The sequence below is a fragment of the Rhincodon typus genome, chromosome 29 (genome assembly GCF_021869965.1).
Source record: "Rhincodon typus isolate 14 chromosome 29, sRhiTyp1.1, whole genome shotgun sequence".
Taxonomy (NCBI): Eukaryota; Metazoa; Chordata; class Chondrichthyes; order Orectolobiformes; family Rhincodontidae; genus Rhincodon; species Rhincodon typus.
In genome coordinates this window covers 38,331,453-38,345,630 of record NC_063360.1, presented here as the reverse complement: position 1 = coordinate 38,345,630, position 14,178 = coordinate 38,331,453, and the positions used below count along the sequence as shown (strand labels likewise).

The window sequence follows — 14,178 nt, the reverse complement described above, 5'->3', positions numbered from 1 at the left end:
CCTTCGGTTTAACTCGTCTGCGCCAACTGGACAGCTCAATGTTAAGCTACTCCCATTTGCCAGCTGTTGCCCCGTATCCCTCTAAACCCTTCATATTCATATGCCCATCCAGATGCCTTTTAAATGTTGTAATTGTACCCGTCTCCTCCATTTTCTCTGGCAGCTCATTCCAGACATGCACGACCCTCTGCATGAAAAAAATTACCCCTCGGATCCTTTTTAGATCTTTCCCCTCCCACCTTAAACCTATTCCCTCTAGTTTTGGACTCCCTGTACCCTGTGAAAAAGACTGGCTATTCGCCCTATCTATGCCACTCATGGTATTATATTATCTATAAGGTCACCCCTCTGCCTCCGACGCTCCATATAGAATGGTGTTTGCTCTTTTCCTTTGTGAAGCCTGTTATTCTAAGGAAGCCCCTTTTAAATATTCAGCATTTTATTAGTTTGTATATTTTGATGTTCTGATCTCTGTTAAAATCAGAGTGCAGCATTGTTGTAGTGCTCTTTATCAGCTGTAATCTTTTGGTTGTGCCTGAAGAGTCAATTGCTTGCTGCAATCTGCTTTCTCAACAGGGTTTCCTCCATCTAAACTATTATTTTCTCATGAGCTGTATTGCTGGTTCTGCAGCAGCTAAGTCTATAAATATGCACAGGAAGGAATGGGTTTAACTGAGTAAACAGCTTGAGGTTCTCTGCAGCCACTCAGGCATCAGAAAAGAAAATGCTACCTGAAATATTTCCAACTGCTGTGGCATTTCTGGTGCACACCACGGAACATGGAACATTGCAGTTGTGCTAAGGGAGGTCTTGAAGGAAGCTGCAGCTTATTGCATTTTCTCAACATGTGTCCAATATTGGTTCTATGTTCTACATTCCATGTTCCTTTTTCAAAAGGAATGGAAGGGATTGTTTGATGCAAGACAGGTGATGACATATCCAGAGAGTGACACAAGTTACAAATTAGAAGAGGAATTTTTTTGAATGTCATTTTTCAAATACTGTTGGAAGACAAAGGGATGACCCAATACACACTCCAGATGATGGTGTTCAGTAGCTGATGTTTTAACTTGCAAGGGGAGACTATAACTAAGAGCATAAGGCATCCAGAAAATGTATTCTTAACCTCAGAATGGTTATGATGGTACTCTATCATTTGGAATGGTTGAGTTGAATAACATGCATTTAAGGGGAAGCGAGATAAACATGAGGCAGAAGAAAATAAGTAAGTTGCATTGCTAGAGATAAATGAGAAAGGATGTGGAGCATAAGCATCAACATTACTCTGTTAGGCAAGTCTGTTTCAATGTAATACATTCAAATGATTTAAGTTTAGGATGTGACCTCTTTTACCGCTCTTCATTCTCTCCCAAAAAAGCTATCAATGCTGGGGATTAACTAAAATTTCTGTAGCTGAGATTGATGAACTTTCCTTGGATTAAGGGGATCGAGGGGTATCGAGCAAAATCACGTAGAGCTGTCTGCTGATGCAGTCCCAAGGTCATGCTGCAATTGTAGTGGTGCCATCCTCAAACAGGACAGTAAAATTAAACTTGTGCTCCTGATCAAAACAGCCCCTCAAACAACATGAACTCCAAAATTCATTGTGTTTATTTCCTTAAAATTCATACAATACAAATGTTCGTAATGTTTACAGCAGTTGCAGGATTCAAGTATGTCCGTGCATATGGATTGATATTGTATGTTTGTATGGGGGGAGGAGGCCACAAACATTTACTTTTGAGGGTTGACTCTAAAATAGCTGTTATTTACTGAAATACCAATCCCTTGAGAATAAATCACTATAAATTGATTTGATTCTTTACAACACAGAAGACACCCCTAAATTCAAGGATAATTAATTTTCATGTTCAACTATGAACTTGTTTACCAAATAGCCAGGTGTAGGTTTTTTCAATAAAAGCAAAATATTGTGGATAATGGAAATCTGAAATAGAAGCACAAGTACTAGGAAAACTTGGCAGAACTTCAGTTCTGAAAAAGTGTCTCATTGGACTCAACGTTCAGTTTGTTTTTCTCTCACTGCCAGTGCTACCAGACCTGCTGATTTTTTTAAGCATTTTGTCTTTTTTTTTTAAAAGGCTTTTTCAAAGCTAGGTTGATGTGTGAGCCAAAGACCATGAGTGTTGTGATGTTAGAATAAAGGCAGGAGGTAGCTGTGCTGTAAAAACAGTTTCCAAACAGTCGTCATCAATGCTAGTCAACTTATTTTTCATTCTACTAATATCCCATGCTTAGTTGCCTGAGATTTTGCTCTATTAGGCTCTACATCTTGTCCAGTGTCTTGATCGGAGTGTAACACGGTAACCCCTAACCCTATAGTAGGTCAGAAAGCACGCACAATCCAGAACTGTATAAATATGTGCCTGTTTTCACGTTCAACCTGCTTCACCATTACAGCCCTGTAACCTGAGGACCTCAGCTGCTGCCTCACCTCACCCCACACACACGCATATCCCTCCACCCATCCACCCTAAAAAAAAAGTTGAAGGGATCACAATTTTCCTTTTGGGCAGTATTCAAATTTTGAAACCAAATTTATTTGAAAAAGACCCTTCAATGTGACAGCATGGCACTTCACAGGATCAGTAATTAGCAGAATTTGATAGTTACTTTGGGAGATATAATTGATCAATGAGAGGGTTTAAGGAGTCTTTTAAAGTATGAAGTCGAGGCAGTGTTTTAGGGAGAGGATTACCTCCCTATAGGACAGGAGTTGCCAGTGATGATAGAACAAACTGGGAAAGTACAAAATGCCAAATTTCAGGGATAGCAGATATCTCTGAGGTTGCAGGGAAGGGACAAAAGCAAGGCCATGGAGGAATTTGAAAACAAGGGTGGAGAACAGACAAATTTTTTGATATTATGGAGTTTGCACATTCTCCCTGTGTCTGTGTGGGTTTCCTCCTACGATCCAAAGATGTGTAGGCTAGGTGGATTGGCCATGCTAAATTGCCCATAGTGTTCAGGGATGTGTAGGTTAGGGGGATGGGTTTGGGTGGGATGCTCAGAGTCAATGTGGACTTTTTGTGCCAAAGGGCCTGTTTCCACACTGTAGGGATTCTAAGAAAAAACATCTGTGCAAAATTTTAAAATAAAGAAAATGTGATAGAGGTGTAGAAGATGATGAGAGGCATAGATAGAGTGGATAGCCATAGACTTTTTCCCAGGGCAGAAATGACTATTATGAGGGGGCATAATTTTTAAGGTGATTGGAGGAAGGTATAGGGGAGACGTGAGAGGTAGGCTCTTTACACAGAGAGTGGTGGGTGCATGGAATATGTTGCCGGCAGTGGTAGTGGAGTCAGATACATTAGGGACATTGAAGCGACCCCTGGATAGGCAAATGGATGATAGTAAAATGCAGGGTATGCAGGGTAGTTTGATCTCAGAGTAGGATAATAGGTCGGCACATCGTGGGCCGAAGGGCCTGTACTGTGCTGTACTGTTCTATGTTCTAAGTACTGTGGCTCCAGGGATGTCGTCATGATGCTTTGAATAGTAAGCTGGATTTTTTCAATTTATTGCGAATGTGCTGAGAGACGTTAAACTGTCATGTGGAATCCAGTGAGCATGGTCAGGCATCGGGCCAAGGTCCCTGTCAGCAAGTGTTGCCGACACTGATTTGATCCTTGGCGTGGTCGCGTGCAATGTGCACCAGGGTAATCTCGTGATGTGGATGACTGTACTGCCTTGCCCTCCACGAATCTTATGCTAATCTTATAGCAAAGCCTCTTCGTCTTGCTTCACGCCTAGCTTTCTGTCACTGTTAGAGATTGTTCTGTTTCTGCAGGAAATCCTGTCAACCCCACAATGCCACGGGAGGCTCTGGGGAGACGCCTTCATCGAGTCCAAAGGACAGTGCAAATTCAGCCTCTCCGCCACAGGTATGACACAGTATGTGCTAATGGCTATCTCTGTTTTTATATCCACTGTATTTTGGCATCCTTTAAGGACAAGCTTTGTGACACACCATACTGGAATGACTATTCTAGCAGCCCCACCTGGTTCAAGTAATTACAGACAAAAATTAATGGGTAATCCAGTAAATTAGATTTATTTAAACTTGTTTTCATCTGGCAAGTTTCAATGTGAGCCAGTCAGTTCACAGTTCTGTGCCACTGAAATAAGTCCTTAGATTGTGCCTATGTCTTAAGAGGGGAGCTCAAACCAGAAACCTGCCAACTTCAATAAGATGCACCTCCTGAGGAATCATTCAAGCGATTTTTACTGTGCTGAGCTCTGAACAATTGGTGCCAATCAAAAGACTGACTCTGGGCAAAAATTGCCCTGAACACACACAGTCAGTGCTGTTTTGCTTGAAATTTTCCCTCTTCTTGTTCTAGTAAGGTAGCATTGTGTATACAACTCACAATATGTTCCAGTAACTTGTTTAGAAAGCTTCAAACATCATCTTACAGTTTCCTTGCTTTAAAGCCGTCTCATCTCCCATTTTAGTCCACAGCCCAAACAGCAAAATGTGGATTTTACACTGGAAAAATGCAAAGTTTAATCGCCCTTGAGAACATTGTGGTTAGTTGTTCAAGGTTGAATGCCTGGCGCTTCAATCAATTAACCATTCTGCAGGAGTACATTTAGGCAGTGTCAGTTCAGAAGCTCTAGCATGTGGCAATTCTGGTTCTGAACTTACTCTTGTCCACACTAGCAATGGCCACTTTTTATTCTGTTGTCAAGGCACTGGAGTCAGGTAAAGCATCATTATCACCTCACAGATGAGGCTTCTCATTCCAAAAGGCAAATAGACTGAGGTCTGAGAGACCCAGTATATATCAATTTAACCACTTACAAGAGCATTTTAACAGTGAACTTACAAATACAATCCCTTGTCATGTTTGTGGGTTACATGCTTCAAGGCAGAAAGCTAACCTGGATGATTCCTGCTGATCATAATCATCATCTTGCAACAGATTCATAAAAGAAGCAATTAGAACAGAGGACTACATGGCTCCTCAAGACTGTACCACTGTTCATTAAAGTCTTTATCTTCTTTCAGCCTGCGTCAATTAAACTTTCCCAAACAATTCCCATAATTCCAAAGCTATCAGCTTCAACAATTGAACATCCACAGCTAACTGTGACAGAATATTCCAAAGATTTCTCATCTGTCTAATCCTGTATGGTGAGACTGATTCTAGACTCTCCAGCTAGGGGAGCAGTTTCTCAAGAGCTACCCTGTTATGTCCTTTACAAATTTTATATTCAATAAAGATTATCTCACATTAAGTATAGGTATATTAAAAATGATAAACTCAGTCTATTCACAGAGGATAATCTCAAATCGAAGGATGTAATCTGCAACAAAGGTTGATTTAGATTCTCTAAGGTATAGCCATCCAGAGCTGAAGGGGCCAAAACTGTGTATTGAACTCCTGCTGTAGTCTCATCAAAGCAGCAAAACTTCCTTATTCTTGTATTCTAGCCACCTTTCAATATAGTCTAAAGTGCTGAAAACAACACATGCTGGAGATCACAGCAGGTCAGGCAGCATCCATGGAGAGAGAACATGCTAACATTTCAAGTCTAGATGACTTCATCACAGCTAAAACACTATTAATTTTCCTAATTACTTGTTGTGTTTGCTTGTTAACTTGCTGTGACTTGTGTACAAGATTCTAGTTCTAAAGTAGTTCTAAATAACATTTAGTCTCTCTGAAATTTTTTTTAAAAAGTTCTGCTTTTCTATTCTTCCTAACAAACTGGATAATTTCACATTTCCCCGTATTGTTCAGCATGTACTTCTTGCCCATATACTTAACTAGCTTATGTCCCTTCGCAACCTCTTAGGGCTGTGTTGGTGCAGGGGTAATGTTCCTGTCTCTGGACCTGAAAGCCTAAGTTCAAGTCCCACCTGCTCCAGAGAGGTTGCAAGTTAAGTGATGGTCCAGATATATAATTACAAGACCCACACCATTAATACTAACTTTATTCCAGTTTATTTAATGATGAAAAATGAGAAACTACTTGGTGATAAAATTCCACCTGATTCTTGTATCTAATTTTGTTTTGTATTGAAGAGTTTGGCAAATTTTCTAGAGGTTTATTTACTCGCTATACCAAGTTAAATGTGTTCTATCCGTTCGCTCTGTGCTTACTCTGAAGTAACTTGAAGCATCTTGTGTCCTAGAAACGATCGCTACCCAATGATTTCATTGATCCATTGGCCAATAAGAAACCAAGAATATCTCTGTTGACGAGCCGGGTTCCACCGACTTTAAATGGCAGGTTAAATCCCTCCAATGGGAAAGAGACGGGAGCTCTGTCAGTCCAGACAGCTGCTGCCGATTCAATTAGCTCCACCTCCACCTTGCCAACGTTTGTGGAGAATCAGAGACCTCACAATCTTTCATCAGAAGTCAGCAACGATTCAAGTCACAACGGCCAGGATTCAGAAAGCCAGGAGACCCCAGATCGAACAGTCTGCCCACGACCCCCACATTATCCTCATCCCAGTGCACCTTCACTCCACATCAAGTCGAAGAAAAAATCTAAAAAGCACAAAGACAAGGAGCGAGTAAAGGACAAGGAAAGCAGCGAGGAAGGGTGTGGAGAGCGTGTAAGAGACTATGAGTTTCTTCAGAATTGCAAGGAGCAGAAGAAAATTGTTCCACAGAAGGCTGCAGGTGAGTGTTCACAAAATCAATAGAACTTTATTGCACAGATGGGAGACCTTTTGGTCCATCGTACTTTTGCTGTCAGATAAGGAAGCATCCAGCCTAATTATACTTTCTGTCTCTTACTCCAAAGCTTTGCAGGTTATGGCCTTAAGTGTATATCCAAGTATTTTTTCAAATTTGAACTTTTCTGCCTCTAGCATCTTTTCAGGTCAAAGTTCTAGATCCTCAATATCCTCTGGGTGAAAAGATTTCTCTTCAAGCCCATTTTTTTCCTTTTCCCTTCGATCTGTACTGTTTAATTTTGGATTCTTCAACCATGAAATTAGGGTCTTTCTATCCACTCCATTAGACCCTTTAATCTTTAATTAGGTTGGATTAGATCCCCCCATAGTCTCTGAGAGATAGTAAGAACTGCCGATGCGGGAGAGGGGTCCCGACCCGAAACGTCAACTTTCCTACTCCTCTGCTGCCTGGCCTGCTGTGTTCCTCCAGCTCCACACTGTGTTATCCCCTCGGTCTCTTCTGTCCCAAAGTAAACAGTCCTTCTTATCCGAGTTAACAAGGTGTACAGCTGGATGAACACAGCAGGCCAAGCAGCATCAGAGGAGCAGGAAGACTGATGTTTCGGTCCTAGAGCCTTCTTCAGAAAGGTTTTCTGAAGAAGGGTCTAGGCCCAAAACATCAGCTTTCCTGCTCCTCTGATGCTGCTTGACCTGCTGTGTTCATCCAGCTCTACACCTTGTTATCTCAGATTCTCCAGCATCTGCAGTTCCTACTACCTCTGAGCCCTCCTTATCCGATCTTTTCTCATAATTGGAATTCTCCAGTGTCAGAAACATCCTCATAAATATCCTCTGTACCGTCCCTAACACAATCGCATTTTTCTTCATGTGGCAACCAGAACTGCGCGTAATGCTGTAACTATTTTACACATTTTCTGTATAACAATATGAATGAAGAACAAGAATAGACCATTTGGCCCCTTGAACCTGCTCCATCGTTCAAAAGATCATGGCTGATCTGTTTGTGCTTTGAATTTCACATGACTGTCTACCTCCAATAATTATTGATTCCCCTGCCTTTCAAGAATCAATTCACTTCCACTTTAAAAATATTCATTGACCCCCATCTCCATCACCTTCTGAGGCAGAGTTACAAATCAGCATAACTCTCAGAATCAAAATTATCCTCATCTCTGTCCTAAAAGCATGACACCTAAGTTTTAAACGGTGCTCCTAGTTCTGAATCAAATCTCAAGATCTATTTTCTGAAATTAATACTATTCATCTTCTATATCTCTTCTCAATTGCCATTACAGCTCCCTTTGCCTTTTGCTGCGGGGTACTTTCCCATCTGTTCCGATTGGTGTACCCCTCTCCTTTCCTAAGGCATAAAAGCCATCACCTTCCTTTCACTTCCGAGGAAGTGTCATACTGGACTCAAAACACCAATTTTGTTCCTCTTTCGATGGATGCTGCCAAGTTTTTCCAGCTGTTTTGGTTTTCAGTTGAGATCATCACCATCCGCAGGTTTTCTTTTGCCTTAGTTATTTGCCTACCAGCTTTGTGTGACTCGTGCACCAGAGCACCTAAATCCCTCTGCACCTTGGAGTTTTGCAGTCAGTCTCCTTTTAAGTAAAACATTGCCTTTTTGTCTTTCTGGCCAAAATGATCAATTTCACATATTTTCCATTATATTAAGGGTGGCACGGTGGCACAGTGGTTAGCACAGCGCCACGGACCCAGGTTTGATTCCAGCTTCGGGCAACTGTCTGTGTGGAGTTTGCACATTCTCCCCGTGTCTGCGTGGGTTTCCTCCAGGTCCTCTGGTTTCCTCCCACAGTCCAAAGATGTGCAGGTTAGGTGGATTGGCTATGCTAAATTGCCTGTAGTGTTTAGGGAGGTGTAGATTAGGTGGGTTATAGGGGGATGGGTCTGGGTGGGACACTGAGGTTCGGTGTGGACTTGTTGGGCTGAAGGGCCTGTTTCCACACTGTAGGGATTCTATATCTTAAAAAAATTCCATCAGCTAGATTTTTGCCCACTCACTCAACACATCTAATAGCCATTTGCATTATGCTGAAGTTTTTCTACATGCCCAGGTGTAACCTCCTTCATGATTGATTCCAACATCTTTGCACCAAAGACATCAAGCTGGCTGTCCCACAGTTTCCTGCTTTCTGCCTGCGTCCCTTGAATAGAGTGGTTATATTTGTTACTTTCCATTCTGATAGTACCTTTGCAGAATCTAACAAATTTTGACCAACAGCATTATCACCAACACATCTATTTTTTTCATTAACAACATTTTTTAAAACCCTAGGATGAAGTCTGCCAGGACCTGAGAACTTGTCAGCCCACAGTTCCGTTGGTCTGCTCACTACTGTTTCCCTAGTGATTGTAATTTCACCAAGTTTCCCTGTCTCTTCCATCTACTGATTTTTTTAGGTATTATTAGAATGGTTTTTCTGTCCCCTATAGTGAAGACAGAAGCAAAATATGTGTTAATCTCATTAATCATTTCCTGATTATCTGGTATTAACCCCCAATACTTACTCTCAAGAGGACCAACACTTGCTCACCTTGTACACCTGCAGAGACTCTTGCTATCAGTTTTTTAAATTCCTAGTTGGGTGACTCCACTTACACTCATACAGGCATTTAAAGTGTATATGATGCCACTTGGCCTGCCATGACATGCCAGTCAATGAAGATCTAACTACACTCATCCCATTTTTCACTTTTGACCCATGGCTCTGGAGGCTAAGGCAATGCTGAATATCTGAATACCGCTTAAATGTTAGGACTTGACCACTCTTTCAGAAAGCAAATTCCAACTCCTTAACTCTTCCCTTACCATCAATCTTGTTATTGGTCCTTCTTTGAATGAACACAATACCTTGCTGTGCACGTTATCTGTGCCCCTCATAATCTTTTACACTTCTATCAGGTCCCGTCTCATACTTCGATGCTTCAAAGAAGTAAACTTTTCTCATTGCTAAGAACCTTCAGCCCAGCTACATCCTGTAAATCTCCTCTGTACCCTCTCCAGTGCAATCACATCTTTCCTATATTGTAGTTGCCAGAACCGTACACAGTACTCCAGTTATGGCCTAACCAGCATTTTACACAGTTCCAACATAGTCACCTGCTAATATATTCCAAGCCTTGTCTAATAAAGGCAAGTATACCATATACTGCCTTAACCACCTTATCTACCGCCCCTGCTACCTTCAGGGATCTGTGGATATGCACACCAAGGCCCCACTGATTTTCAGTAATTTTCAGGGTCCTACCATTCACGGTGTAATCCCTTGCCTTGTTAGCCCTCCCCAGATGCATTAATTCTCATTTTCTGGGTTGAATTCCATTTGTCATTGTTCTGCCCTCCTGACCAGTCTGTTGATATTTGCTTGTGATTTATATCTATCCTCCTCACTATTTACCACCTGCCCAATTTTCGTGTCAATGAGCTTATTGATCAAATGTTTATGTCCATATTAATGTAAACCACAACCAGCAAGTTGAGTCCTGTGGAACTCTTTTGGAAGCATTCCTCTACAATCAGCCTTTCCTTCCTGTTTTTCAGCTAATTTTGGATCCAATATGACACTCTGCCTGGATCCCATGCGCTGATAGTTTCTGGAGCAGTCTGCCAAGATGGGCTTTATCAAAAACCTTACTAAAGTCCGTGTAGACCACATCAAATGCATTACCCTCATCAACACCCATGCTTACCTACTCAAAACATTCGATCAAGTTTGTGAAACACAATTAACGAATCCATGCCTCTCCAACTGTAGATGAATTCTGATTCTCAGAACTATTTCTAATAATTTCCCCATCACTGAAATTTGGCTGGACTAGCTTGTAATTTCCTAGTTTTTGCCTTCCTCCTTTTTTTTAAATAATTGGACAATGTGAGCAATCCTTCAGTCCTCTAGCACTTCACTTGCAACCAGAGTGGTTTTGAAAATTAAAACACAAATTGCAGCATGTGGGGAGAGAGAGCAGAGTCAACATTTTGAGTCCAGTGACTCATCTGCATTTATTTATTTTATTATGAGTTTGAAAATTATGGCCAAGGCCCTGATATCTCCTCCATTGGCTCCCTCAATATCCTGGGATACACATCATCCAGGATCTGTTGATTTAATGACTCGTCAGGCTGCTAAACCTGCTAGTACCTCGTCTCTTTATGTTAATTTCTTCAAGTATTTCATAGTCCTCCACCTGACATCTATATCTGCGTCATCCTTTTCTATTGTGAGTACTGATGTAAAGTATTCATTGAGCACTGTACCCAGGTCTTCTGAGTCTACGCTTGGATTACTTCTATGCTTCGTAATGAGTCCTGCTCTTCCTAGTTATTCTATTGCTTTTTATATATTTAACATAACCCTTTGGGGCATCCTTTATTCTGCCTACCAGTGCTTTTTCATACACTCTGCTTTCCCAATTTCATTTTTGTGGTCCCTTTGTGCTTTCTATATTCTAGGGACTCTGACATGTTGAATCTTCTGTATCTGCCATAGCTTTTATTTTCTTAATACTAACCTTTAATCTCCCTTGACATCCAGGGTTCTCTAGTCTTTGCTCCACTTTCACGCTATTTCCTCTTTGAATACTCTGACACAGTTTTATCTGAAGGTAACTACTCTCAGTCCACTTGGCCAAAACTGTTTTGTCTGACCAATATCAGCATTTCTCCATTTAAGAACTTTTATCCCAAGCTCATCCTTATCCTTTTCCATAACTATCCTAAATCTGAGTTATAGTCACCATCCCCAAAATGCTCCCTACCTGATGTACCTTCCACCTGCTCAGGTCATTTCTGATAATTAGGTCCAAAACTGTCCCCCTTGTTGGGTTTTCTACATAACTGGCTAAAAACATTCTCCTGGATGCAATTTTTAAAAAAAAAAAATGTTCCTTTTCTGCCTTGCACACTAAAACTAACTTTATTCCTGGAGGAATTTAACAAAGGAGTAGGAATGTTATGCCTCAGTTATGTAGGGTATTGGTGAGACCATTCCTGAAGTATGATGTACAGTGCTGGTCACCGTACCTAAGGAAGGATGTCAATGCAGTGGAAGCAATCCCTGGAATGAGCAGATTGCCTTATGAGGAAAGGCTAGACAGGCTAGGCTGTATCCTCTGGAGTTTGGAAGAGTCGGAGGTGATAATTGCAACATGTGAGATCCTGAGAGGACTTGAGTAGGTGGATATCAAAATGCTCTTGTGGGAGAATATAGATCTAGGGTCATAGTTTAAAAATAAGGGGCTGCCCATTTAAGACAGAGGTAAGAAAACCATTTTCTCTGAGGGCCTTCAAAATTCCTTGCCTCAAAAGGCAGTGGAAGCAGAATCTTTAAATATTGTTCAGACAGAGATAGGTAAATTCTTGATTACCAAAGGGATGAAAGGTTGTCAGAATATGTCGAAATGTAGAGATTGCAGGCAGACTACCAATAATTTTGTTGAATGGCAGAGCAGGGTCAAAGAGCTGACTGGAATATTCATAGCCCAGTTAATATTTGGGTAGTTGAAATTCCCAAAAACTACTGCTCTGTACTCTTCCACTTCTTTGTAGCTTGAATACGTATTTGATTCCAACCACTCCTTGACCATTTGATGACCTATAGTATCCACCTAACAGGGTGCTGGCCACTTTTATGTTTTTTTTCCAACATTATGGCCCTATTTGATTATCCTTCAAAGATATCATCCCTCCTCGCTGCTATAATTGATTTCTGAATCAATATTATGATCGCGCCCCCCTCGCCATCCCAGTCTATTGTCTGACTAACTTCTCTGCTATTCTCTATATCCAATCATCTGACCAACCACTAATTTTTGCACAATTTGTATTCATTTTCCTTAGGTCTTATGCCTTCCTTAATTTCTCTAGTTAACGGCAGATGTTAGCTCCTCCCCTTAGATTTTTCCTTTATAGTAGGAATATCTTTATTCTGAGCCTTTTGAAACATCCACTTAAATGTTTTCCACAGTTAACCTCTAAGCTCTTCTTCTGAGGTTTGGCTAATAGTCAAGCATCCAGTATGTCACTACCTTATTTGACTGTCAGTACACCATCTGAGATCCATGCTACTGCACTCCAAGGTGCCTCTGATCCCATACACTTTTGCATGTCCTACCATTTATTATGTATTCTCTTGACTTGTTAGCCTTCCTCAAATACATTATTTCTCTCTTATTCAGTTTAAACTCCATTTACCACTTTCCCACCCCTTCCAGCCCAGTGCTTTGATACCTTTTTGCAATCTATATCTTTCTTATCAGCCACAACCATTGTGTATCCTGTGCAAATTTTTGGATTACACCCCCTACATTCAAAGCCAAAACATTGATATACACTGGAACGGTGAAGGATTAAGTACCGAGCCCTACAAAATGCCACCGCACATTATTCCAGTCACAAAAGTGCCTGTTGACCAGACCCATCTGCTTCCTGCCTCTGGGCCAATTTTGGCTCCAACTTCTTATTCTGCTTTGGATTCTGTAGACTTTACTCTTCTGACTAATTCATTATGGAGGACTTTATCAAAAGCCTTGTTAAAATACATATGGGTCACATCAAATACATTATTCTAATCTACTGTCCCACTATTACCTCTTAAAACGTCCAGCATTTGTCAGATCTTTTGCTTAATCAGTTTCTTTCTAAAAGAATATTTATCACATTGCATAGAATGTTTTTGCAATATTTTTCACATTACTGAGATTAAACTGACTGGCCACTTATCGTTCAGTTCATTCCTTCTGTTTTGAAATAATGGGACAGTGTTAGCTGTTGTCCAGCACTCCTCTAACGCACACCTGGAGACAATTGGGAAAATGGTTAGCGGTTCAGAGTCTAGAAAGAATTTCATCTGGCCCTCTTTCAGATTTTAAATCCCTTAATGCTTTCATTATGTTAATTTCATCCAATATTTCACACCCTCCCTCAATTTTCTTTTAGCCTCTTTATACCTAAAAACCTTAGAACCGGGAATATTCAGCTGCCATTCTTTCCCTTCTTTCAATTATCTGTCACTAACAGGTATATTATTATACAGCCACATGTTACTCTGTGCTTTCGGCTTATCTGTTTACTTCATCTCTCTCTGACTCTCAGGCATGAGTCCCTCACGCCCAGTCTCTGAGGCATAGGACTCTCCCTGGGGCATGGATCCCACACACAGTCCCTGATTTCTCTTGTCTACTTCCTCCTGTTATTTCTGCCTTCTAACCCTAGCGACTTGCTGCGTATTACCAGCATTGCTGCTTTATTTCAGGTATACATTTTCTGGGTAGCTACAATCCTGGGACTTGTTGGTTTGAATACACCAATTTTTCAGCAGTTTTGTGGTGAAACCATCAGAGGGCCCTGTTTCCGTTATTTTCCCAACACTCCTGTTGGCACTGTGCTCCCCCAGTATATAATTGGGAGCAGAGCGCTGTCATGCTGCCAGTAAAAGGAGTGTAATTGTGTGGTATGGAGGGGCCACAATTCACTGACA

General features: G+C 41.1%; 1 protein-coding gene across 1 annotated transcript in view; it reads left to right on the top strand.

Annotated features, from left to right (window-relative positions):
- The window catches only part of ell (elongation factor RNA polymerase II), a 139,708-nt gene that overhangs the window by 111,436 nt on the left and 14,094 nt on the right, over nt 1–14,178 (top strand). The window contains exons 7-8 of the mRNA XM_048614073.1: nt 3,815–3,908; nt 6,167–6,662. Of these exons, the coding sequence (XP_048470030.1) occupies nt 3,815–3,908; nt 6,167–6,662 (590 nt within the window). The remainder of the gene's footprint in view (nt 1–3,814; nt 3,909–6,166; nt 6,663–14,178) is intronic.